Source organism: Oryzias melastigma, linkage group LG11 (genome assembly GCF_002922805.2).
Source record: "Oryzias melastigma strain HK-1 linkage group LG11, ASM292280v2, whole genome shotgun sequence".
Lineage (NCBI taxonomy): Eukaryota > Metazoa > Chordata > Actinopteri > Beloniformes > Adrianichthyidae > Oryzias > Oryzias melastigma.
The window spans coordinates 8,977,848-9,005,758 of NC_050522.1; the positions used below are offsets into that span (position 1 = coordinate 8,977,848).

Here is a 27,911-nt window from a genome sequence, read left to right on the forward strand (position 1 = left end):
AAATGATAATAAACTTTTTAAGTAATTGCAACAACATTGCTGTTGAGATTTTAATTTAGAATTAAAACAAGATGAACTGTAAACATATGATTTTACTTTTTTTGTTCTTCACTATATCATTTACACAAATATCTTAGAAAAAAATGATTAAAAAATATGTTGTAAAAATAAATGTGGTTTAATTTAGCTTTTCAAAAGCTTATCCGTTTTCCCCCTTTCGCCTTATCACTTTGGAATTTGTCCTTCTCGGCTACCATATGATGTCGTGGCGTTTGCCTGTGTGTAGATCCCAGACCTCAGATTCTTTCTAATATTTTCATTGTTTTATTCTTGTATTCACCAGAATATACTTGAGACGGTTTAGGCTTCCGTGAGTAAAGATGAGACGCGCTGGTTTGGGTAAGAAACGAATCTAAACCGTGAAGTTTTAGTGGGTGCTAAGCTAGCATGCTAGCTAGCTCTAGCTAATGTTTTCACTTGATGTGACACGCAAAGACGTGACTAGGATTTTAACACGGCTCTTGGATTTAGTCTCATTGGTTTTTGTCCTCTTATGTAGGTGAAGGAGGGTCCGGGAATTATGTGGCGAGTGGCTACAGTGTTTACGAAGAGGAAAATGAGCATTTACAGGAGGGACTGAGAGCTAAAGTCAGCGCTTTGAAAAGTGTAAGACCAACTGACATGAAGCTGTGCCTTCCTCTGTCAAGCGTTTTACGTGTTTTATTATCAAATTCAAGTTTTTAAAACTGTTTTGCTTCATTAACAATCATATATTGACTCTTGTCATTCCCAGCTGACCATTGATATTGGTACAGAGGTCAAATACCAGAATAAAATGTTGGAAGATATGGTGAGTTTCACTTTTTCTATTTAAATAGCAAAGAATGAACACTTAGCTACTCTTAAAGACCCACTCTACTAAAAATGTTTTTGTTTTTAGCATGTTCTTACGGCATTTTTCATTAAAACTAAATTTCTAATTGTATTCTGATGCATTGTAAACAAATAATCCATTTGAGTCTTTGAATCAAAACTGTACGGCTGGATAGCTCCAATATTTCTCGTCATTTTTGTTGCTCCACTAATGTTAGATTGGAGTTAAAAGCTAGTGGGAGTGTGTGTAAACTAAAGGATGATGGGAAATAAGTGCAGGCTTACTCCCTGCCAAAAAAAAAAAAAAATCCCACTCACCTAACAGATTTCAGAGAAATTGTTCAATTTTGGCTACAAACAGCCTTACAATTATTAAAAGACTGTTAGGAAGGCTTTTAAATGAAGCAAGTATGTTTGGAGCGGGACTTTAATGGATGAAACTGCCTCAGTACCAACATTTTCTTGGATTCCTTCCTAATCTCTTCGTAGGACTCGGACTTTGATTCGACGGGCGGACTGCTGGGCGCCACCATTGGCAGAGTAAAGCAGCTGTCCAGAGGCAGCCAGACCAAACTGCTCTGCTACATGCTGCTCTTCTGCTTTTTTGTCTTCTTTGTCCTCTACTGGTTCATCAAGCTGAGGTGATAAGAGCGTCTTATTGGACTTCAACTCTTCATTCCCGGCCACTAGCAGCTCTGACCTAAACTTATTTTGTAATTGGTTAGTCAGACTTTTTTTTTTAATGACTCATCTTTTTGTTACACAATTGACACAAAATGAGTCATGAAAGGGCTAGGAATTAGATTTTGAAATACTTAATCTTTAAGCACCTTGTGTACAATTTGTATACCCAAAGCAACGTCAGTATTTGTGTTGCACCGCTACTTCAACAGTACGGATTAAAAAATAGGATCAATAGCCAAAGATACGACAGCAGACGTGGGAAATGAAACAATTTAATTAAACATTAAAGTTATTTGAGCTCTGGGATAAATTCAGTCTAGTGTACTTATGTTGAGGGAGATTTTCATATTGACGAGTTTTGTCAGCCAAATGTATGATTTTTTTTTTGTATTAAAAGCTGCTGATATCAGAGCTGAAACCACAACTTTATACTACAGTCTTAAATACAGTCAGAGTAAAGTTTCCATAAAACACAATTTCAACCACTTTTTTGTTCATTTAATTATTGTGCCACAGATTTACAAACATATCCATTTGTTATACAAAATCATTACAACTGTTCAGTCCCACAAGGAACTCGTCTATATTACAACATCTGACATTGTAAATCACCACAGAGTACTTCATTCTTTTGAGTAAAAATGTAAATAAACAGATTTTATGCTACATTTTGTGTTTCCATTTGTTCAAAGTTTATTTCGTGAATTCCTCAAAAAAGAAGCATAAAGTTAACAAAGATAAAGATTTCCAAACTAAGTTTCATTACAGGTCAGGATGGTTTAAAAATTGCACTTCTGTAGGTGTCTCATGCATTAATTACAATCATCTGTGGCATCAACCAGGAATCTGCTGCTGATGACATCACTTCCTGGGTAAGGTGTCCATGTACTTGCAGATAATTCCCAGCATGACCTCGTCAGCACCAGCACCAATGGACAGTAATCTGGAATCCCTGCAGGAAGATAAAAACAAAGACATACTTCTTTGATTAAATGTCAGGAGTTTGTTTTTGTAAGTCCAGATTCAAGTCTGTAACAGCAAATCTTAAGACTTATAGTAAAAATGAACATTTTATTGTCAAGAGATTACTCTTAATGATAGACAGCTGGTGTTTCTGCATTCCCAATGGAAAGGATTGTGCAGGAAACTTATTTTTAGACCTGACAGTAATATCCTGGAGCTAAAAACACAAAAGAGTAAACAAATGAGACATTTAGCCTGACTTGAGGGAAACCTGCATCTCTGGAGTCACTAGTTGCTATAATGGTAAAATATGGGGTTAAATTTGGATCCACTTAAAGTGAGTGAAAAACCAGATTGTGAATAAATAGAAAATTTGAAAACAAGACATTGTATATTTGAAATATTTGTATAAAAAATGTTAAAACAGTTTTAAAGGAAAAAAAATGAAAATTTGAAGGATTTTTTGGAAATTTGAAAAAAAAAATATTTTGAACTTGAAAAAAAAATTTAAATTTGGAAGAGAAAATGTGTAAAAATGTAAACCTATAACTTATCAAAAAATGATAATGTGAAAAAAAATGTGGGGTTTCTCCATCTTTGCTTTCAGTTTTAGTTACTTTTTCAATGAGCTGATCCTATTTTTGTGTGGGGGCGGAGCTTCAAAACTTTTAAAATGTAACTTTTTCAATACATTTAAAGTTTACAGTTTATTTTTTACATTTGTATTTTTCAGTAATTCTTTCACATTTACGATGAGTATTTCTGAGTTTAAAACCATTCTCAATTTTTTTCCTCAAATTTGCAATGTCTTGTTTATAATTTTTCTTTCAAATTTACAATTTTTCGTTCACTTTAAGCTGATCCAAATTTGACCCCATAGTTAAAGTACTGCTAGTTTAATTGGTAGTTCAAATAATACGTTAAATACTAAAGTCAAACACATTTCTTTCGGTTATCGTAACCATGGAAACACTCCATACATTAGCATAATTCACCCTCAGATATCAGTATCTAGTATATTCCTAAATGTTGGATCTACAGGCTGGATTTATGGTTTGATCTTTACTGTTTTGTAATTAGCTGTATTTAAAATAAACACATAGAAAGTGTATGGATTTTCTAAAGTAAGGCATTAAAAATGTTAATTTTCCTTCTGAATTTGACGAGTTAAAGTGCAGCTTTGTCTAAATCTCACCTGTAAAACCTGCTAACGAGCACATCGCTGGTGAAGCCCATGCCCCCCCAGTACTGAAGACAGCTGTCACTCAGTTCTCTGGCCAGCCGGCCCCCCTTTAATTTGGCCATGGATGCCAGTTTTGTGACGTCGTTCCCTTTAATGTACAATGCTGCAGAAAGAAAAAGACAAAGGAAAGTGAATGAGGAGCTGGAGATGCTTAAAGGTCTGCAGAGGCGATTCGTGTTTCTGTGGCGTTCAGACGGCTCCTCTGCTGGTGGTCGCCTCACAGAGGGACTTGTGTTGGCCGAGTGCTTACCCACCTGTGCCAAGCAGATGCAAAGGCTTTGATTTATGCAGAAACTGCACTCAAACTGTTACCAGATGGATGAATTCATTCAAACCTGCCGGCTACCGATAATTACCTGTGCACGCTCCAGGACGCAGCAACCAAATATTCAATAATGAACACTGCGGCGTTCGTGAAGGAGCTGGGAATGCTGTACGATTTGAGTAATAACACCATTGAAATATTATTGTACTACAGACCACATGTTCTGATTCCTTAAAAAACGGATTGGGTCATCTGTCTGAAATTCAGAACATTCCTGCAGAGCTGAGTCAACTATTGCTTCTGTGTGATTGAGCAGGTCATGCAGACAGCTAACATTTTTCTGCATTAGCTGCACATTCAGAACACGGAGTAAATCACATTTTGGAGGTAAGGTAGAACAAGAGTTACTCTCTAATATAATCCAAAAATCTAACGGTTTGAGGCAGATCAGTAGAAACTAGAAAGAAAAGCTAAAAGGAAAAAAAGGTCACAGGATAATTAGGAGATTTGAAGGGGCCATACTATGAAAAATAAACTTTTTGAGCTTTTAAATGTATTATAATTAGTCATTCTTCACTTTAAACAACCCAAAGTGGTATTTTGATCTGTTCACGGATTTCTGAGTAGGAATCCTCTAAATACCTGCGCTCTCAACAGCAGCCCCTCTCATACCCACAGAAACGAGCGGGTCCTCACATGCTTACATCACAAGTTGAGACCTGCCCCCTCCAGGAAGAGTCTGCTCAGCCCCCAGGCTAACACAAACACTTTATCCACAAAGCTAGTGGTGATCAGCTAGCTTCGCGAGCCTAACACCTCTGGCTATTGCCTGGAGGGAAAAGACCATTTCCTGGAGGTAAAAGGTGGAATACTGTTTTCTGGAGGAAAAAGGGAAAAGATTATTTCCTGGAGGAAAAAGCCAGTGACGACTTTCAAGAACTGGTTTGAACGTCTATTTCTGAGGAAAGGTCTGTGGCAGGGCCCCAATCACACACACATTCACTCCTAGGGCCAATTTAGAGTCACCAATTAACCTATGAAGCATGTTTTTGGACGGTGGAAGGAAGCCGGAGTCCCCGGTGAAAACCCACGCATGCACGGGGAGAACATGCAAACTCCACACAGAAAGGTCCCAGCCGGGAGTCGAACCGGGGCCTTCTCGCTGTGAGGCAAGAGCGCTAACCACTGCACCACCGTGCAGCCCTTTTGTCTAAATTCTTTGACTGAATTTCACCACAAAATGAACCCATTAGCCATCACCATTTTGTCTGCGCCAAATTTTGGGGATAAATGGCCGGCCTACACTGCATGTACATCAATAATATGAAAAAAATTCATCATTTTTTGTGGATGGCACAATGATGAGGCTCTAGGTTGATGTCATGAAATGGGCGGCACCCTCAAGAAATGAAAGGTGTTTTGGCAATCTGCCAGTCCAACTCTTCCTCCTCTGTTGGCTCCGCCCTCCTAGCAGGACATCAGGTGGATCTCATCACTGATCAGCAGTGTGTGCTTCCACTCTGATTGTATAAAAGAGCTAGAGAAGATCTCTTCTGTAAGCAAAACACTCTGAACCTGTGTGGAAAAAGGATGCTTATGGAAAACTGAAGAGGCAGCCGGTAAGCCCTTGCTTTTCATCCCTGACTGCAGTCAAGTTTTGGATGGCCTGCTTTTTGCTCTCTGGCATTTAGTTACTTACCTGCTGGCTGAAGCTGTTTCAGTTACTTACCTGGTGGTTTTCCTTCTGCTGTTCAAGGTTTTTCACCTGAAGAATTTCAAATGAAGCTGAAGAATTTCAAAAGAAACTGAAGAGATTTTCAAGGGGAGCAGAAAAGGTTTCCAAAGGAAACTGAAGAGGTTTTCAACAGAGGCTGAAGGGATTTTCACCTGAAGGAAGCTAAAGTAAAGCTGAGCTAAAGCAAAGGCGAAAGAAACCTGAAGGAACCTTAAAACTGGAGCTGAAGAAAACTGAAGCTAAAGTTAAAACTAAAGGAAAGCTGGAGTGAAGGCTGAAGAAAAGCCAAAGGAAAGTAAAAGGAAAACCAGAAGAAAAACAAAGGGAAATCTTAAAGCCAAGATCAAAGTTAAAGCAAAATCAAGCACAAAGAAGAAAGAAAAGAAAGTTCAAGAAATTGAAGAGGAAAGTAAAAGCTCAACTTGAAAGTCCAAAATACCACACTCAAAGCAAAACCCAGAGCAAAAATACTACAGTAAAACCATTACTAATAACAAAAAACTGAAATCATTGCTTCAACTGAAAAATAAATTAAATCTGAGTGAAATCCTTGTCCATCTCTTTATTCCAAAGTATCCTATCCTTTCAAGTGTGGGAATCCACACAGTTAAAAAACCACAGCGCTTGACAAAAGGCAATCAAGAGATCAAGTTGTTTTACTTCCAGGCGTGAAAATAGTTCACAAAAAGAACTTGTATTTCACGAATAATTTGTTTTTTAGTGTGCCAAAGGTGATATATGATCATATATACGGATATAGTTTAATCGGAAAGACTTTAGAAATTATGGTAGGGCCCCTTTAAATAAGTGAACTTTGTTTTTGTCCCAAAGAAAGTTTCAAATTCTGTTAAATTTAAGGATCCTCTAACTAACAACAAACAAAAGTCCCTCTCTCAAAGTCATCTTTACACCATTTTTGATGAGTTCAGAGTTGAGGTTCCATCAAAAAACCTCATGAGAAAGAGTTTAGTCAACTATTCTTTAGGAATCTTGGGTGAAAATCCATGCTATGGCACTGCCCAGGAGGTACATTTTCTGTTTGATTTTAAAATAAGGAATCCTTTTGCTAATAGAATAAATAGATCAGAAACTTCCATAATTTAGAAAGATATTACTCTAGTTAATACAAATACCAAATCTCGCATTTGGAAGAAAAAAAAGAGTAGTAATATGTGAATTAATATTTGATAACGTGTCTTTAGATGATAGAAAAAAATGGGATCTGTAGTAACTCCAGACATGACCTCTCTGGTGTTCTACTGTACTTTTATCATCAAAATCCAATGACTACCTGTTGCCCGATACAGGAGGGAGCGAAGCAGTTCCACCTCGGTTTGAAGCTCAGCCAGCCGGAAGTGAACGGTTTGGTGGTAAAGGACCGGGAGCTTGAAGATCTTCCTCTGCCGGGTGTACTGGATGGTCTCCTGGATGATGTTTTCCATGGTGGTCACAACTAAAGGAGAAAAAGTCCAGTGTTTATGTTCTTTGATTTACTGTAACTGTAACACCTGACGCAGGTGTTAAACAACTAGTTAAATAAATACATTCATAAATATAAAAAATAAGATTTGAGTGCTTATCTCACTGGAACTGATTTTCAAAGAGAAACTAAAATGATGGGGAAAGAACGGAGGATTACGTGTGATGAGCAAACGCTGCCTGGTAAAAGTGGGGTGATTTACTTGAACCACTCACTGTTGGCCACTGCCCAGAGCCTCTCTTCCTGGAACTGCAGCATCTGATAGGTGAAGCCCATGCCTTCTTCCCCAATGACGTTCTTGCAGGGCACATGGACATCATCAAAAAACACTTCAGCTGTGTCTGATGACCACATACCCATTTTATCAATCTTACGGGCAACGTTGACTCCTATTTTAAGAAAGACGAGAAAAGGGTAAAAAAAAAAAATGCTGCTTATTATTCACATTCATACACTATCAGTGCATGGATTTAGTATAAAAATGACAGCTAAGTCTAACAATCACCTGGCAGATTCATGGGCAAACAGATGAGAGATTTGTTCCTGTGCGGGGGCCCATCACTGGTGTTTGCCAGCAAACACATCCAGTCAGCTTGAGTACCGTTGGTGGTCCACATTTTGCCCCCGTTTATCACATACTCATCCCCTTTTCTCACAGCCTTGGTCTTGATACCTGAATCAAAACAATTACCACAATTGAGTGTCACTTTAAGCAGTCTTGTTCAAAACTGTCTGAGAGCCCAAACTATGATTCCACTTAGTGTGAGTTTGGCACCTTTCCTGTTAGTGAATTTGGGTGCAGTAGCATGAATGACCACTTATAACCGGTGAAGTTTGAGTTAATTTGCTGTGCTGATAACGAAGAATGGAACAATTTTGTAGATTTAATGATATTCTGAAAAATTCTGTCAAACAAATTGCAATCATATCATTTCTGAAAGTTTTTTTGAAAGGATGCAGTTTATTATTAACAAAAACAAAAATCATTCGGAAAAATATCCAATAGACAAAAGAAGTAGGTGGAGGAGCAAAAACACTTTGGTATTCAAAAAAAAAAATCTGAGCATCCACATGATAGTTATAAAAATGATCTTTTAGCTTAAAAACTTGACATTAAAGTCCCACTCTGATCATCGGCTATTTTAAAAGTGGTCTTTAAATTATGGAGTCATTATTACTTAAAATAAAAAAGTCTGAGTTGTTTTCTTGGACGTAGTTTCTGCAGAGCGGCAGGAGTTCATTTAAAATTCACCAGGACTGTTGACACAGATTAACCCCACCCCCTTTTCCCACCCTTTTGCTGAGAGTTCGGAGCAGGGAGCTTGTCGCCTGACTTGTGTATTTTCTACATCACAAACAAGCTCTTTTTCAAACAGCATTTTTTCATCTGCTCCTGATTCACAACGATTTTAATAAAGAGACTGTGGTGGTTCTAGGCTTAATGTTTAGGGCTGGGTATCGATAATAATTTCCAGAATTGATTAAATTCCATTCACCAGAGCCTGGATCCATTCGGTTACAATTTTTAAAAATTCTTTCAATCCTCTAAATTCAATCCGATTTTATTTATTTTTGAGTTCAGGGTTTAAACATTTAGACACATTTGTTTGAAACCACATTAATAATCTACTTTATGTTTTGAACATATTTAAATTAATCTGATACAGTTCACATATTGCAAAATGTATTAGTGAAATAATAAGATTGTTAATATCATTCAGTGTTACATGGATTCTCCAAAGGAGAAGTTCTAACAAAAATGTTCAGATCATTAACATTGTAAACATTGTTCGGCCTCTCCTGGAGGGCATTTCAGTTTGGCCACAAGGTGGTGATCACACTACAGCAGTACACTTTTTTCAAGAAGAATAGGCAAAGAATGCGCAAAAAAAAACAAAAAAAAAAAAACGGTGATTTAGACCAGAAATGGTTACTTTAAAAAATATTTCCTTCAGAGAGTTTGGAAAATTTATGTCTGTGAGTTTATAAAGATGTTCATCTAGTCAGCAATGTACGTTTAAGTCGTTAGCATTAGCCGTCCAATGGAAAATTCCATTAAACGTTAGCATCAAGCTAGAGGACTTTAGCTTTATGTGCTAAATCGGTCTATATTTTTATGGATCGATCATGTATCTATTAAGCTCAGATCGATTCAAATTGATTCATTGATTTTATCAACCCATACCTATTCATATTCTTTAAATATCTCCTCCATCGTTAAAAAAATGCCACAAAAGCATGAAAAAAAAGGATTTTTATCAGAGTGGGTCTATAATGAACCATCAAATGCTGCAGTAGGTGGATACTATTAACCCTTTAATACCAGAGCTTTAGCTCCAGTGTTGATGTTCTTTAACCTACCATAACTCTTTAACCTTTTACACAATTAACACAATTCCAGATGATTCACACTGATTGCATAAGCGGTTCAAGAGTTATGGTAGGTCAGACAGTATGTGTCATTCAGGTGTCATTGGCAAAGTCTCTGGTAGTAAAGCAGAAATTGATGTAAAGAATTAAAATTAAAAGAAAAAAGTGCTCTTATCGTAAAAAAATGAAACAGAAAAAGATTAGAAGTAGATCAATGATAAGGAAACGGAAGAAAAAAACCTACTTGAGACATCGGAGCCAGCTCCAACCTCACTGACCCCAAGACAAGCCACTTTGTCCCCCATGACTGAAGGAAGGAGGAACTCCTTCTTGAGCTCATCTGAGCCAAACCTACACAGATGCACAGAAATGATCAACCAAACACGACACCAAATCCCTTGTTGAATAACCCAATATGAAAATATATCCTTAAACTTTTACTGCTTCTAGCCTGAATATCATTGGCTGACAAATATTTTGTCGTATAACTTTGGCAATACACAGTCACAGTTCCAGGACTGCCATGTTTGAAGCAATTACAATCCCTGAAGGACAGATGAGGAGGCTCCCATGACACCACTCGCCCTCCTCTGCAGTTTTCTTTATTCATAAACCTCGTTAAAGGCAATTCTAGATGTCTTAATTAAGCTCTTGAGAGTCCAGCTGTCTATTGCAGTGAATTCTGCCTCGTGTCAAAGTGGCTTTTAAGCAGGGGAACATCCGAAATTCAAACCAAGGTCCAACGTTGATGAGATGAAATATTTCGCACACTTTTAAGAGCAGATGTTTACAGCAATAGCTGGGGAATTTAAAAAGTGCAGTAATTTTAATAATAAAATTCTCAACAAATTCAATTATTATGTGGCCATTTTGCTCTTTTCACACCAAATGATGTTCAGAACTGGGACAAAGAGGCCGTCTCCCTCTGGAGCTCTATGATGGCTCTGTGATGCCCCAGTGTTTTTACTCAACATGCTTTTGTTTGAACAGGTGAACATGGGGCCTTCAAACATCTGGAAATTATACCAAAAAAGGAAACACAGCTGTAAAAGTCCATAACTAATTGCATTTAGGTGATCTAAAACAAACAAACATTGAAAAAGACAAAATATAAACCTATAAAGTATCTTGTTTTAAGGATATATTCTAAAGAAAACAAACAAATAAATAAATTCTTTAAGTTGTTATGACTGTTCCAAGTTTTATCTGCATTTATTATATTGCTAAAATTATGGTCTTTTTTTGGTATTGCATATGATTTTCACATTACAACTAGTTCTGCCATTCGATTATTTATTTGTGGTATTAATTAATCGTGACCTGTAATTAATTAATATATTTTAACTGCAAATATATTTAGCCTAATCACTGCTGTGAAAACCCTACATTTTAAGTATTTTCATTTAAATTTGAGACATTGTGGTGAAGTAAAAGATAAAAATATAACAAAAAAAGTGGATTTATGCAAACTATTCCAGAGTGCTCAATTTACCACATCAAAAAACATTTGTAACATTAGAGCGTCTTAATAATACCATACTACATACGTTGATGTACTTAATTCCACAGTTTATCATAACAGCAAAACAGTATAACAAACATGGTTGATTTTATAGTTTCTTTTAACCTGTGTGGTAAATTTGATTGTCCTAAATACTGGGATGAAGCAGAAGAGAAATAGGGAAGGGAATAAAAGGAGGAGGAAATGAGACACGAGGAGGTGACAGAGGGGGAATTTCAAAATTTAGACTTTGTTTCTTTGAAACAAACATTTGCTTCATCCTCTGGACCAAAACAAGCATTAAGAGGTGAACTTCCCCTCTTTTTTTAACTTCTCGTGATGATCACGCTCTTCAGAGAGGAGGAAAACCGAGACCAGAGTACAGTCAATGAAGCTGTTATCATGACAATGTGATGCATCGCGTTTCAAATAGTCTGCTTTTTATGAAAAATGATCTAAAGTTAAAAAATAAGAGGACTAAACTTTTAATCATGGATTTAACATTTATTTTTTTGGTATGAGCGGGATAATGCTCTTCCAGGTGTGCATTATCAAACATGAACGGCTTCACGCAGGAAGCAACCGTCCGATGTGGAAATGAGATTAACGTAATTAGAAAAAAAGAAAAAAAACACACTAAAATGTCTGTAATTAATTAACACAATAATTTAACAGCCCTAATTACAACCATTAACTGTATATGAGAACTGGAGCGAGAGAGTGTGATGTCACCCGTAGAGAATGACTTACTTCCGGCTCCAACCAAATGAAGTCCATTTAGTGAACACCTTTTTCAATATGAACGCCGCCATGTTGGAGCCAGACGACGTCAATAAGCAGTGATTGGTCTGAATTGATTTGAGTGATTGTTTCTACGGCAACCATTTTCACCAATCAGGAGTGAGTTTTTTGGAAGTTCACTTGAAATACGGCTCAGGATATTCTGTCAATCCAACATTCGATTGTTGGACATGGGGGGACAGCATATTTTTATTGTGGCATCTAACTGGCCAGTTTATAAGTTGCATAACTTGCACTAAAGTAAAAATATCATGAATATTAAATAACATGTTCAAAAAAAATGTAACAGACCAAGAAAGGTTATTCTGACAAATCGAAAACACTGAGTATTGCTGTTCATTTTTCAATTGAAGTCCATGAGATTTTGGCTTCTTGGGACCAGCAGGTACTTCCTGTTTGGATCACGATGTAGGAGGGGGTCACTCAGTCCAGTTCTCATTTACAGTCAATGACTACAACAAGTGAAATGTCTCATTTTTGCAAGTAACCACACCTTGTTACACCGAAACCCATTTCTAAATAGACAAATCTAAACAATATATTTAAAAGTTGGTGCAAAATATAGAAGCATTAACAGTAAAACAGCCCCTAATGTTGTACAATTAAATATAATTACAGACTTTACCTGGCTAATGCTGGAGTAGTCATGTCGGTTTGAACCCCGATCGCCATGGGGATGCCTCCACAGCGGATGTTACCCAGTTCCTCCGCCACAGCAACACTGTAGCTGAAGTCAAGTCCCAAGCCTCCATACTCTACAAAAACAAGCAAACCTCAAAGTTATTTCTGTAAATGAGTTTCTGAAAATTTGACAGCTAATGCAAAGAGCATCGCTGTAACAACCCTTCCTCTCTCCCACTTCATCCCCTTTTGTTATCTCTGTGAGAACATCTTGGCAGGATTGTGCAGTATATTCTGAAGTGATCTGCTGGCACCGATGGGTGCACTCAGATTAATAACGGCCATGTTATCCTTAATTACAACATCTGTAATTGTGTGTTAAGAAACACTGCTGGGACACCAGAAGAGTTAGCCGAGTGCTATCTAATCCGATATGTATCATGAGATTAAATGTAAAAGGATATATGGCTATATTAAACTAGCTTTTTCAGATTTGATCAAATCTGTTCCATACAAACGTCAAATTAATGGATGTCTATTTCCTACAGTGTGAGTGCGGGAACGCTTAGAGACCTCAGGTCCTTAATGGATTTGTGGAGCACATGGTTACAGGTAAAGGTTCATCTCTTTACATTTTTTTTGTCATGTAGTCATTACCTAGAATACCTGTCCATTTTTAACAAGAAGACTTTGAGTCTGCTATTTTCTCCTTTGAAACCCATCATAAACACGTCCTTTCATGCTCCATTTTCTATCTGTATCGGTTTAGTGAAAAAAGATGTAAACAAAAACAAAAGAATGACAACATGTTCTTGAGACAGAATCTAATTTCTGAGTGGAGGCTGTTCGTCCGACTCCTTTACTGAAGAACTGCTGGACGGCAAATGATGGGAAATGCGCAGAAAAAGGAGAAACTTTTGATCAGCAGCAAAAAAGAAAAACTAAAATATCCACATTGAAAATGATTTACATACAAAGAAGATGTATATCACCAGATATTATGGTTAAGATTCACTATCCTTTAGTAAAATTATCTTCTAAAGAGAGATGTACAGCAGTGCTCCCCAACCAACTTCAGGCTATGGAATGGTTTAAATTAGGTAGTATTTTTATGGACTGGTTCAAACGGGGCCAAAGTGGTGCGGGGGTTGGGGACCACTGCTTTACAATATTCCTTAGCTCAAAGAAAAACATATGAACGGAAACTCCAGCTAAATCTACTTGTTCCAGTCAGATTTCATGACAGTATTGTCTTATTTTGAAAGGCTGGCAGGAGAAAATGCCTTCTTACAAAAGGAGGATTGCAGAATTACTTAATTACTAAATAAGAGTTCTGGTGTAATTTCTAGGTATAAATGAAACCAAGGGTGAAATGTCTGGAACATTACATCACCAGTTTAAAGAAAATGTTATATAGTCCTAATAGAAGGTAGAAAGCTCAATAAAAAGGCACTACTATTATCGTTTTTGGACAGACATCACCAATAGGTTCAGTTAAACTCTTCAAATGTGAATTACAGTCAAAAATGTGTTTTTCCTGATGGCTCTTGGACCCAAATGTCATCACCACAACACCGTCACGCTCTGATTTGTGAGTTGGGACCCAAAACGAAGCAGATCTTGTCTTCTAAACACAGAAAATCTATCCAGTTCATCTCAGAGTGCGAGCTCCTGTCTGAGGCAACAAGAAAACATGATTTCCACATCCGCAGCTGTCACTGAGACTCAAGCGTGGAACCTGGACGACACCATCTGATTACTGCTCAATCAAATGTCGGCTGACGGTTCTTCATTTTGGATAAATGTCTTGATAACATCCAGCCAGTCAAAAGTAACAAGCCTGGGCATCTGTGACCGCTCAGTGCTAAAATGTCCTATGATTAAATACGGCCTGCCAGCAGCTGAATAATGGATGTGGTGGCTGACTGACAATGAATAATTATGAGAGGATTGACCATATTGAAGTCTCCAACCCTGGTAAAGTGGTCTAATATCACCTGTCAGACTGCTTATCGAATATTGAAAAGCAAAGTCTGGCAGGATGTCAAAGATGGAATAAAAAAAAGGGACAGTCTGAGAGAAAGAGTAATAGTGGAACAAGTTAAAAGGTAGTGTTGGAGCCCAGCATAAGAGGAAACAGGTGCAGGCTGTGCAGTGATAAGTATGGAGCCCTGCAAACCCTGCAGGGGCTAATGTGAACAAAGGGAAGCACCAAGGTTTATCCTACTTGAAACAAAACAGCAGGCTGGCTGGTTGAAAAAGCAAGCAGAGAGAAATAAAACTGTCACACATTTCACCCAAACAGAAGTTTGTGCAGATGTTCTTCTCTGTATGTTTATACTGGGTGGAGCACCATACACTAAAATACACGGATTTAGGAGCAAATGGCGGCAAAAAACCCCACGAAATTCCCTTTTTTATAGTTTTCCACAAAAGCTGAAATGACTGGAGATAACTGCTTTAAATGCCATGACATGGCCTCTTTCATTTAAACTGAGTTCAATTTATAAATGTCTGAATTCTAGTAATAATGTAAAAATAATTGAATAATGGATATTGGCTCTAAAGCAATTTAATCCTTTTTTATTAAATTACAAAACCCTGGATTAAAGACAGAATCTTCCTTCTAGTTCATAAAAGTTTATTAAATTTGGATTTACAGTCAATCAACTCTCTATTGAAAAGTTGTAGAAATAACTGTCAAAAATCAATCAGCTTATTTTTTTGGCGGCTTTACACGACGACGAGTCAAAAAAGGTCTTTTTAAATTAAAAATGATTAATGAACAGATAAAAAATTGTTATTGTAGGACATTTAAAAAGCATAAAAAATGCAGCCTGTCAAAAGGAAAAAAGTACAGGCTGCCTGGATGTTTCAGTTAGGAAGGGGACAAGGTCATTTTTATGTACTAATCTGCAGAAAACTCCCTGTCGGAGCTGAAGGAAACAGGCAGTGTGCCAGGGGTCACCGTGGTCCTCTCCCTCAGTGTAGCAGCCCTGGAAAAACTTCCTGCTCTTTTTAACAGTAAATGTTGAGGGGAGAGCGTTAGTTTGTCTATAAGCAGCACAGACATCCTCATTTGTTTTTAACCACACTTAGTGATTATAATCAATAGAAAAGAAGCAGCTCCAAATCCTGGTGTTACATTCTGAATCAAATAATGTGTTCAAAGGTTCGTTTATACCTTTGTATGAAAAACAGGTGTCACAAAATGGAAAAAATTTGAAAAAATTGAAGCTAGTGCTGTAAGAGTCTTTATTTTTTAAGGTATTCTACAAAAGAATGTCTTTTTATGAGAGTCCACTTAGTCTTTAAAGTGTTGTTGGCTCTTGTTCTCTCCTGACTAAAGGCAGGAATAAACCAGGAAAAAGTTGTTTTTCCTTGCTTGTTCCTCACATAAATCTAATTTTCCACTAATCCAAGCATTTAAATCAATTTACTCTTGTTTGTTTTTAAACTCTGATTCAAAGGTTAGCGCTCTAGAACAGAAAAATAAAGTCGTGATGACTCATCTGCAAGCTGTGGTAAATTTTATTATCGTCTTTTTTATCGTTACATGTCATTCAAATGTTCTAGTTTATGTTTTGTGAATCTAAACATCACAGCACATAAATGCTTTCAAAGAAGCTTTTAGTTTGATAGAGGAACACAAGCATAGCAGGAGAAAAATGTTCAATCAGTCATGCAAAGAATCTAAACCAGCTTGTTTTGTCCATTTGGTTTCTTATACATATATATTACTACATGATAGCATGCAGCCTGTTAAAAAACAGTCCACAAGCCCCCAGTCTACTGCTGGGCTGATCCAAGTCCCTAATCTTGTCAAGTAATGCCTAATGCCTGTAGACTCAGCACTTTTTAATTCCCTCGCCCTCCCTTTTCTCTGACCTACAGACTTGTGGTGGAGTCCTCTGTGGAGACTTTACATGACGCCATGTATGCACATGCTTAGCTTTCTGCGTCACTTCAGAGCCTGTAGCACAGTTTTTCACCAAAATATACATGTGCTGAAAGTCCATTTTCTTCCTCGCAAATTGCTAGTTACACACAAGCACGGTGATAGAAAAATGTGGAGTACCGTCATGAGCTTTGTGATAGCCTTCCATCTGTTGAGGCAGCAGCAAAGCTGGGTACACGTGTGGTTATAAGATATCTAGTTAGCTGCATCTGTTGTGGATAGGACTGGGTATCAAATAATGAAGCAATTTATTCCCAATTTGATTTACAATTTGATGCGATTAGATTAAGCAAAAATTCATTTTTGAAAACTCAATTGGAAAAGCAGCTTTGATTGAATATGAAAACAGTTTTTGTATGACTAATGATTATACTGGGAAAAGGGAAACTTTCAATTATGAAATTATGAAATAAAAAAAATGCTCATTGAAAAGAAAAGACATCTATTGGTATGATAAATGGCTCATAAACTAATTAGAATAGTACATTTTTTTAAATTAAACTAAGTCTTATTATGAGACAATGGAGGTCCCTTCAATACATCTGGGAAATGTCACAAAAACAAATAGCTTGATCTTTACCAACTGGCTTGTTGACTCCAAGGAAGCCAGCGTTTCCCAAGATCTTGAAGATCTTGTGGGCTGGAAATATCCCATCTGCTTCCCACTGATCCACATAGGGGTTGATCTCCTGGTCGATGATCTACAGCACAGATAATGGAAACATAAAATTAATTAGGAGGAACAAATCTTAGTAAATCTTAGGAATGAATGGATGTTCCATTTTTTTTTAATCTGTTTCTATTATGACCAAAAACAGAACTTTGCATATCTTGTTTGTTACAAACACATGGAACACCACTTTTTTATGCAGACTCCTGGCCAGTTAAAAACAGAAGTAGCTTTGCCACAATTCAGTTTTATTTATAGCCCAATATCACGATGCAATCGTCTCAGTGGGTTTACCGCTAACTGTACAAAGACATTAAGTCAGTCATAAATCCAGCTCTGTTCATTTTGTTTTCTCAGAAACACAGCAAATTCCTAGTTTAACCTTTTCATTGTGAACATCTATAGTGTTACCTCCCCCATTTTATTATCTGCATTAAAAAAATACGAGGTCTGTTGACTATGTTTTGTAGTGTAGGGTACAATGGAAGACCTTGGAAATATTCTATATTAGAGTGCACAAAAAAAAAGAAAAAAACAATCTTGAAACTGAAATCCAAACTTGTACTTTGGTGTGGGACAGCAGCCAACCCATCAACTATCAACAAAGACTCAGGTACAGCTGCCACAAAAGATAAGACCGCAATAATACATACTCTTAGAGTGAATTAAAGACGAGAGGAGCAGTGCCAAGAGAACAAAATTCATTATTCTGAAGCTACTTTCCCTCTAGAAATAGTCATCTGGTTTGGTTTGGTTTGCATACACACAACGCTCTTAGAAACAAAGCAAATTCTGAAGCAAATCAAACTGCCTAGAATAACTATGCAGTTACACGTGGCGCTATTGCCTGACCAAGATGGGCAAAAAAAAAAAACAAGAAAACCGACTACTCCAACTGATCCTCTGGTTATAACCTTAAAAAATGTTGCCTTTACTTCTTCCCTGCACCAACCTTATTCTGATACATATTCTTTTAGAAATTGTACTACTTTTTAATTGGAGCTGTTGCTTCAGTTTCACATTGTGGTGCAGTAATTTCTCACCTCCTAATATGTGGCCTTAACGACATGTACTCCCTTTGCCTTACTTTCTCTCTTTAGCTCACTAAAGTGAAGTGAGATATGTTTGATCTGCGCCACATTTCAGGTGAGATTCCACCTGGTTGTTAAAGCCTGCTAAAATCTGGCAATATTTAAATCCATCCTAAGGGAAAATGGTGCCAACTGACTTTCATACGTTACCAAAAGTGAAGACTTAAGATGATCTGTGACCGATTAAATCAAAAACATAAATGAAGCTGCTCTGGAATGTCTCTCAAACACATTTTTGTTGCATCTTTGTCTCTTGTGTATAGCATTGAGATGAGTCATGAAAACGTGTGCGATGAGTACAAAGTGGGCTACAACCTGATTCTGAAATAGATGTTGGAACAAGTTAACCTTGATTGTGACTCATGTCGAGCACCTGGAAACGGTCCACAGCTGGAGAAGCACTTGTGAATTGACAGTCTATTAAGACTCGATGTCTGTAGAGATTTGTCTAATAGAACAGACTATTCATCCCTTTGCTTTGGTTACAATTCATGTTGATATCATCCGTCTGATTCATGACAGGCTGAAGACTTTGTCAGCAATACTTCTGAACACACAGGACATCAATTGTAGCCAAGAGGTGATTTGGTGCAAAAATATATGACATTATGTCTATTTTCTTTGTCCATTGTATCAGTACAATGTAACTTCAAAGTAAACCTAATACTGCAGAAGTGAATTAAAAAAATTTAACAGAAATAAACCATTAATTCTGTCAAGCCAATAGAAATAAAATACCATATATTTGAACTAATTAAAAAGCATAACTAGAACAAAGATTTAAAAGATTTTCTTTAACATTTAAAGACCTTTAATCCAGCCAAAACAAATGAATCCAAGCTTGCCAACAGTTTTATAACAATGGGTTAAAAACATCAAGATTCACGGAGGACAGGATGTCATCTTTCCACATTCCAAAAGCGGAAAAGAGGAACTGCTGTTAACAGAAAGCCAAAGCGCGGAACAAAATCGAGGCTCACACACAAAAAAGTGGATTCCAAAACAAACAGTAAAAAGGAAAAAAAAAGTAAGTACTCACTGCACTTAATCTACAATTTGTACTCAAAGTTCAAATCCTGAGGAGGAAAAAGGGAGGAAAGATTAATTGTTGGAAAGATCATTGTGGACTTATCCATGTCCTTAAGAAATGTTATTTTGCACTGCTCGTCTAACATACCAGAACAGTTTCGTATAATTGAAAGGCCGTCTGCTGAGCCAAAGTCAAAAACACAGCATTGCTGAACATTTTCAAATGTCAAATCCTCAGCTTTGATGCCAAACCAACAATCTAGATGTCTCATTAAGACATGGGCTTCCCCGTCAGATACAGCAGATTTGTAGTACACTGGCTTATAGGTACTATGTTGAGTATTTTACATTGAAATGAGTGACCTAAAAATGTTAAAACTTACAAATGATTCAGTCTGAACGGTAACAAATATTCATAGGTATCATTTTAAATATACCACATAGTCAAAGTTGAAAACACAATGAATACATTGTAACTCTTGTGCTATCCATGGCATGTTTCCGTTAAAAGTGGGGTCATCTGGACCCCACAAAAAAGCAAACTGATCTTTTTTTTCAAGGATTTTTTATCTTCACTGGTGTCCGTGGCATGAAATCGTGTCCACCTTTGTCATGGCAGGGATCACACATCAATGTAATCATAGGGGATCCCTCAAGGTTTCAATTGTAAAAGCCTGTTATTTGTCCCAAAAATTAAAAATTAATAGCTTTTGTTTAAGCTGAAACTTCTTGAAATTTGGCAATTTTTCAGCAGTGTGGGACCACAGAATCCACAAGGTATCCCATTCAATCTAAACTCTTAAGAAATGTTTTAAACATTCCTAAATTTAAAGGCTGCATGTTGTACTATCTTCTGTACCAACAGGCCACTGTCCACGAAGAACACTGAACCATTCCTGAAAAGGTAAGAAATAAAGCCGGACTATGTCGAGGTATTCCTTATGGTTAGGAATACCTATGTGAAGCCTGAACACTGCCCAGTAAACTGATGGCCTTGTGGTAGAGTGTCCACCCTGAGACTGCAAGGTTGTGAGTTCAAATCCAGGCTGAGTCATGCAAAAAGACTATAAAAATGGGACCCAGTTCCTCCCTGCTTGACATTCAGCATTAAGGGGTTGAACCAACAAATGGTTCCCAACAGCAACAGTGTCTGCAACTCACTGCTCCTCAGGGGATGGAACAAATGCAGAAAACAAATTTACAAGTAATCGGGACTTTAGTTACTCAGCTTCAAGCTCCCTCCCAGATGGTTGAGCTTCTACTTTGACTCTATGCAGAGCTCTGTAGTCCAACCAATTTAAGTTGCACACCTGCCCTAATTTCTCAATGATGCAACTAATAAAATCTTAGCAGTAAACCTATCAATTTGAGGTATTAAAAAAAACTCAGCGATTTTAAAAGTCTCCCTGTGGTTCAACAACAGACATATTAATCAGAGACACTGATAGGCGATAGCCAGGAATATTCAGATATTCCTACAGTTGCAAATGGGATCAGATGGAGGTAAGTTGTTATCCAGGAAGCAGAGGCAGATGATGATGACAGCAGATAATAAGAAAGAGTGCCTATTTTTTTGTTAAGAATGTTCAGGCCTGATCCGTAGGAAAATTGAAAAACATGGTCCCATTGAAGACAATTTACTCTGGTTGCACAGCAGCATGGACTCATAGCGGTGGTGCTTTGATTAGAAACCATTATAATCAGTTAAAGCAGGTCGCTAAAAGCCCAGCGGCCCAAAGGTAGCCAGCTGCACCGTGGAGCAACAAATTCATTGCGGTCCTATTTTGTTAGCACACTGATTGTGATAAGATGCACTGTCCTGCAAAATTGGTGGTTATTACAAGATCCTATACGTAGACTGAACAGCGCTGAAGACGTTGTCAGTCGTACTGCACACACTACAGGGAAAACATGCTGCTTCGTGAACAGGGGACAGCTGTTGGCTTCAATTAATGTGAGGACAATGTGAGCGCTTTTATTATGAAAATGAACTTGTTTGTTGTCCGCATTAATCACAAGGAGGGACTGTTTGAAGAGTAAGCTTGATGACAGTTAATTCCATTTATGGTGAGTGGAGTCAAATATTTTCAGAGCAAACATGTTTGTTCCTACCTCAAACAACTATGCCTTTGCTTAAAAAAACAATAAGGGGTTCAGGTGAGAAATATTGACAGCTCTTAATAATAGAACAATGGTGCATTGTGCAGGAACATTACATTTGGTGACAACTGTGTTTTTGACAACACAAGGAGAAGAAGTTAAAATAATAATAAAGAGAGAAGAGAATGAGCTGGGTGAGAACACAGTTTAAGGCTGTGGAATATTGAGTTTATATCATAATAAATACTGCAGTTGCCTGTTCTTACAGCAAATGACACAGTTTTAATGCAAATTTGATTACAGAGAGCAGAAGAAGAAAATTGGAAAAGACGAAAAAGGTAAATTCAGACTTCGAGGAAGTAAAAAAAAAAATCTTTGTTAGGCTGAGGATTAAACCAAAACCCAAATACTTGCTGATAATTTTGTAAAACATATATAAGCATTGGGGTGAAATCATAAAATTCCTTTCGGTGTATAAATGTCAAATAGATTGGCTCAACCAGTCTCCCGAACTCAGATACAGTACACCACATAATAACATGCACTGTGTTTATTGTAAAGACTGTCTAAGTCAAAGTGCCTTTGTTTGTGTTTTTCCCCTAACTTGTCCAGTCCAACACTTAAGCAAAAATATATATGCAGAATTTATCTTATGTTAGATTCGATTTTATTAAAAACTGAGTAGCTCTGGACACCCAAAGTGTATATCTATAACCCATTTCCTATTTGAGGCCAATCATAGTATAATACATGGCTTTTTGGGCCAGACAGAAGGGAGGTATAGTAGGGAAGGGTGGCATGGCTAAAAAGGAAGACAGAAAAATATAGAATAATATAGAAACACAAAAGGGGGAAGGGAGGGGGACTACTAGAGCAACAAGTTGTTGGGGTTTATCATTATCTTTTTCATTTGCAAGGAACTTCCTAGTGGAGCTAGAACTGTGCACAAACACACATATCTGCACATTCAAACATCCATACAGACACAACATAATCCTACTGACTGCACATTTCGAAGCAGACTCACAAATACAAAATCCAAGAACAGACTGGCGTACACAGAAAATAACCATGCACACATGTAAATAAATATCGATCATATATTTCATGCATATAAATGTCTGTGTCCAAGAGTGATTGGGTGGGTGTGTGTTTAAGTGTGAAATATATGATCAAGGCAAAGACAAAAAAAAATTAAAAAAATAAAGGCAGGGAATTAGACACTCCTGTACCGAACCCAGAACTGGCACCAAAGAGTACAAGGGCACAGAGACGGATACTGCAAGCTTCACAACAGGTGGAAACTGGCCTCTCTGAAGTGCCCAGGGTACAGCACAAAGCCCCACCCAGAAGGCGTCCACACAACACCCTAGGTACCATCTCCAGGCCGCCTCACCAAAAGTCTGTTACATGCCAAAGTGTGGGGGTTGAGAAAAAAAAATGCACAGGAGAGGTGGAAGTCCCCAGCAGGAAGTAAAAAGAATGATACACAAGGACCAAAAAGCTCTCTTTGCCATGCCGACCATGGGAAAGAGTAGAGAAGTCCATCACATGAGGGTGAGGATCAGAACCAGCCCCACAGGGCCACAACAATCCCAAGGTCAGATCAGTTTGTGATAAATGCTCTACCCAAGAGTCCCCCTGCCCTACCCCTTCAGCAGCCAATGGACAGCAGTTTAAGAGCATAAAGTGAGATGCAATCATCCATCCATATTCTAAACTCACTGTATTTCAGGGGCGGAGAAAGGACAGTTCACCAGTCTATGTAGAGCAACACAGAGACAAACAGCTACACACGTTCACATTCACACCAAAGAGATAGTTTAGATTCCCCATTTAACCTTGAGTTGCTGGAGAAAACCAACACATGTATGGAGAAAATATGCAAACTCTACACAGAAAGGACCCAGTCAGGGTTCAAACAAGTGTGGTGTGAAGCGAAAAGGTAACCCTTTACCCCACCATCCAGTCTGTTTTAAATCCAATGTAGTGCAAAAAAGATAAGTCTAGAGCCCAGCAATGAGACCTCTGCTACTCTGCAAAAGAATCTAACTGCTATCAGTTGTATTTGTGATCTCAAATGTTTTTTTTTTTCTAAACCCATAGCTCTCATAGGTGAGGGCAGTACCTCTTTTTATATTTGATTTGCTTGCTCTATTAAAGTGCTAATCCAGTTATATATTTTTACATCAATTACATATCCACAGTTCAGTTTCCTTAAATGCTCATAAGATACTGGTCATGTCTGCAGATGTACTATTTTTATGCTGTCCTTGGGGGCTACTCCTCCAGCCAGATGCAGGTGATGTGAGGAAAGTTTTAGTGTGGTCTTTGGTTACTACACATTCTCTAGATCGATGCGGTGCATCAGGGCTTTAACAGCTTCTATTGATTGCTATCCTAGGAAAGCCGGACCAGTGTTGACTCTGGTTACATCTCTCTTTAAGTGTTAGCCACCCTGAACTGCATAGAAGATATTCACATGAAGGCTGGGAACTACAGAGAACATAGCAGCTTGTGTCACAACAGTTAGACAAAGTGTTATTTGTAGAACACCAGTATTACTTTGTGAAGTCAGATATTGCTTACTGATGATGTATAGCGATAAAATATCGCACACTGCACCAACAAAGCCTTTCCAATACATAATTCTCAAACAATAATTATGTCTGTTATACATATTTAAGTATTTTTTAACCCTTTACCACAGAAAGTGTTGCCGGTGACACCTAAATAATCCAAACTCTTGGAACTCTTGAATGCTGTAGATCACACGTGTCAAAGTCAAAGCCTGGGGGCCGGACCCGGCTCTCCAGGAAATTATATTCGGCCCTCTAGATCATTTTATTTTATCGTTATTAATAGCTCAATGTTATCTTGCGCTTATTTTTAACTTGTATAATTTTGACAAAATATCATTTTATGGAGAGTAAAATATTGAAAGTTATTTAAGGTTTAAGTAGATTTATTCTGGAATAATATTCTTGTCTATTTATTATTCATAATTATGTTAAAAATATATGGTTTTAAATTTTTAAAAACTGGCATTATGCTAACGTTTTGGACGATTTTGACATTTACTACGATTTTTTTAGGTTATTTTGGATATTAGTTGATATTTCGGCTACATGCTAGCTTTTTTACTAAATCTGGCTTTTTTTTTATTTTCAAGCTGTTTTGGAGTTGAGCTAATATTTTAGCAACATGCTAGGTATTTTGGCTAAATTAGACTTTTTTAGGTTTTTGGGGGCTTTTTTTAAGTTTAGCTATTTTTTCAGCTACATGCTAGCTGTTTTGGCTAACCTACGTTTTTTTTGTTGTTGATGTTTTTCAGGCTAAATTGGCATTTAGCTAATATTTTAGCTATCAATTTAGCATCTTCAGCTATCATCACTAGCGTCTTCAGCGGCCAAATTCACCTTACAGCATTCACACTAGCTTTATTGCAGGTAATGCTATACATCTAGTTCATAATTATCTTAAAAAGTTAGGTTTTTAAAGTTTTAAAAATGTAGTTTTAGAGCGTTCAATAAATGCTTATCCTGTTCGGCCCGCTTCCTAAGGTATGTTTTGGATTTTGGTCCCTTGTGCGATTGAGTGACACCCCTGGTGTAGATCATAGTTTCTAGAGTTTGTAAGGCCTCTTGAATATTTGAACAATATTTTGGTCCACCATCTGCTATGTTGCTTAGTGTAAAAGTACTTTTTAATTCATTTCTTTTTTTGTGGGGAGGTCTAACTTTGGGGTGGTGCAGGACATCCCAGGTCAAGACAAAGTAGCCTCTTTTAATGTCTGGAAAGAGTTGTTTAATTGTTATATAGACTTGTTGATCTATCATAGAAACTGGTTGTGTGAGAACGCAAAAGCAAAGGAGTCGAGGAAACACTGGACAGTCCATCCTTGAGCGGTAACTGAGGGATTTCCTACGGCCCTGTTTAAAAACCATTTATAAACACACTGTTGTGCTTTTAATGTGCCTCGCAAACTGAGGTTTCCTTTGGGCGCTGCAGACTTATTGTTCAACATTTCCTTTATCGGTATTCATGCTTCCCAGTGTTCATTGCCGGTTTATTTTTATCATCTTGGCATTCTTTAAAAAGCTCATTAAACAAAAGACTTCCTCCATTTTTACTGAAACATTTTTGCATCATACCTTTCCTTTATTGGGGTCCTGTAGTTAATTTTGCATTTTTCCGAGTCCTAAATGAGTCAAGGTAATTACAAGAAAGAGACAAGCCTTGATGGGATCTTACCAAGTTGGACTTTATTCTAGTGGCAGAGAGAAAAGTAACTGCAAATGGGAGGACGAATTAGAGATTTTTCTTAATCCAAAGGAAGCAGTCTAATTTCTTCAAACGAAAACAGTGGTGTTAAAAGGTCTTTGCAAATATCCTGATTACATTTCTCACTATATTGGTCATATATGAATATTCCGTTCAAACACAATTCAACATTAAAAACACTAAAATATATGGAAATAATTCAATCTTATGTTTCTATGTTAGCTGTAGAGGAACTTTGACCCACTTATCTGCAGAATTGTTATAATTCAGCCACACTGAGAGACTTTTAAGCATAAAGTGTTTTTTTTTTTTAAGGTCATACAGCACTATCTCAGCCAATGTCAGGTCAGGACTTTGATTAAGCTGCCCCTAAACTCTTCATTCTGTTCTCTTTAAGCCCTACAGAGCTGGCCTTGCAGTTGAGTTTTGTTTGGGGTTAAAGCCCCGAGAAGCTGAACAGTCCCTGATCATTACACTACCACCACCACCATGTTTGATAATATGATGCTGTTTTTTACACCAGCTGGAATGGAACTTGCACTTTTCAGAAATGTCATCTTTTGTCCAGTGAGTCCAGTATTTCTGCAAAAGTCTGCAGAATCATAGATTTTTTTTTTTTTTACTTATGGTTATGTTGTTTTTAGACAAAATAATAATAAAAACAGTCATTTTCTAGAACTAAGTTTGTGCGGCGCAGCAGGAGTTCATCAGAAATATGCCTCTAAGCTGTGGTCAGGACTGTTGGTGCGGAAGTAAGCCTCCACTGATATCCCATTATCCCTTCGTTTACACTCTCTCCCACTAGCTTACAGCCCCTTAGTTACAATCCTAAGCTAACATTATGTGCAACAGAAATGGCAATTAATTTAAAAAATATCCATCCGTACAGTTTTGATCCAGATTCCAGCTCAGATGAGGAAAATGAAGACATTAAAGGGATCCATTTGTCGTCAAGTCGATTAATCATAATGTAGCGGTGCAAGGAGACTTGGGCCCGCCCATTTCAGTTTCTACACCACAACTACAAGCTTTTTCAAACTGCATTTTATATGTGCTCTGATTCATCCCAATTTGAATTAAAAATAGCCAGAAAAGACTCTTAATCTTTAAATTATTTTATATACAGTATGTCCTCCATCATGTGATAATTGTTGAACGCTGGTGAATTCCTGTTGCTGCACAAACTGTCCTAGAAAATGACAGTTTTTCTGATTTTGCATAAAAACGACACGATCTTAAATAAAAGAATGCTTTTGAATAGATCAAAATATGATTAGTGCCGGACTTTAAGATGTTTGCTGACAAAATTCAGATAAGTTGTTCTGATTATTTTTACTCAGAAGTGATTTTTGAACAGATTATTTTAAATATTCAGCAAAGAACAGCATATTAAGCCAGAATCTGCACATCACCTGAATGATGAACTTACCCAAAGACACACCCACAGTTTCTACCCAGATGTTTTTAATGGCAGCATAATGGCGTCAAGGAAATAGTTTGTGTAACAAAAAATGCCAATTTTATATCCATATCTATTTTGTAAAAAAAATAAATAAATATTGAGCAATTTATACTCAAACCTGATCACTCAGAAAAGCGTTTGAAGGGTGACGTCATTTATTTACACTGGTAAGAGCGCGTGGTGGATCTTGATGAACAGGAAGTCCTGTCTTAAGTAAGTGGAAGGAACGGGACAGGTGTGGCGTTAAGCACAGCTGGCACAGATGTGGGAGGGAGTCATGAAAACAAACCGGCGGATGTGTTTGTTACTTTGAACCGCGTTTGCTTAACCGAAGCACCACCGCTGTAGTAAAAGTGTTTCTACGCCACTATGACCTCTCACCTACATTGTACTGTTTATGTTCACGTGAAGCTATTTTTAAAGCATAACGCTGGTACTGCCTCAAAATAAATTATTTGTTGTTTAACCATCGCTGCTGGAGTTGTATAAACGTGTCGTTTTGACCCGGTTTGTTCCTCCAAACATCTCTGTGAGTGTCGGCAGTCCTGCATACCTTTCTCAGGGCCTCCTTTAATGCAAAGTGCTCTGGTGTGTAGATTAGGTGGTCGTCCGCGGTCTCGGGGGCACTGGACTTGGAGGAGACATTTTCAGACACCGAGCGGACGCCAACAAACCGAGAGAACTGGGGTAAATGACGAAGGCGGAACAGCAGCTGTAACCGCCGGGATCCTTCACGCAGCGCCATCTCTGATGACAGCAGTGCGCATGCGCGTGACTCTGC

General features: G+C 37.6%; 2 protein-coding genes and 1 long non-coding RNA gene across 3 annotated transcripts; 2 read left to right on the forward strand and 1 right to left on the reverse strand.

The window, feature by feature from the left end:
* The first annotated feature begins 218 nt into the window (after positions 1 to 218).
* On the forward strand, positions 219 to 2,223 carry bet1 (Bet1 golgi vesicular membrane trafficking protein). The gene is made up of 4 exons (XM_024257901.2): positions 219 to 399; positions 560 to 666; positions 794 to 850; positions 1,363 to 2,223. The coding sequence occupies exons 1-4, from the start codon at positions 381 to 383 to the stop codon at positions 1,516 to 1,518; spliced, it is 339 nt and encodes a 112-aa protein (XP_024113669.1). The 5' UTR covers positions 219 to 380; the 3' UTR covers positions 1,519 to 2,223.
* zgc:85777 (uncharacterized protein LOC405871 homolog) lies at positions 1,935 to 27,911 on the reverse strand. The gene is made up of 9 exons (XM_024257888.2): positions 27,684 to 27,911; positions 17,075 to 17,195; positions 12,541 to 12,670; positions 9,858 to 9,964; positions 7,749 to 7,916; positions 7,459 to 7,632; positions 7,055 to 7,216; positions 3,716 to 3,866; positions 1,935 to 2,509 (listed from the first exon to the last, which is right to left on the reverse strand). The coding sequence occupies exons 1-9, from the start codon at positions 27,873 to 27,875 to the stop codon at positions 2,419 to 2,421; spliced, it is 1,296 nt and encodes a 431-aa protein (XP_024113656.1). The 5' UTR covers positions 27,876 to 27,911; the 3' UTR covers positions 1,935 to 2,418.
* Positions 5,434 to 6,150, forward strand: LOC118599359. The gene is made up of 2 exons (XR_004948665.1): positions 5,434 to 5,647; positions 5,785 to 6,150. It is a non-coding gene; the product is annotated as an uncharacterized LOC118599359 (long non-coding RNA).

Coding starts and splice junctions, on each gene's coding strand:
- bet1 (XM_024257901.2), top strand. Junction 667..793: donor AAGTCAGCGCTTTGAAAAGT/GTAAGACCAACT, acceptor TGTCATTCCCAG/CTGACCATTGATATTGGTAC. Junction 851..1,362: donor ATAAAATGTTGGAAGATATG/GTGAGTTTCACT, acceptor ATCTCTTCGTAG/GACTCGGACTTTGATTCGAC.
- zgc:85777 (XM_024257888.2), bottom strand. CDS start 27,875: ATGGCGCTGCGTGAAGGATCCCGGCGGTTACAGCTGCTGTTCCGCCTT. Junction 17,196..27,683: donor TAAAGGAGGCCCTGAGAAAG/GTATGCAGGACT, acceptor TCTGTGCTGTAG/ATCATCGACCAGGAGATCAA. Junction 7,633..7,748: donor TTTGCCCATGAATCTGCCAG/GTGATTGTTAGA, acceptor TTCTTAAAATAG/GAGTCAACGTTGCCCGTAAG.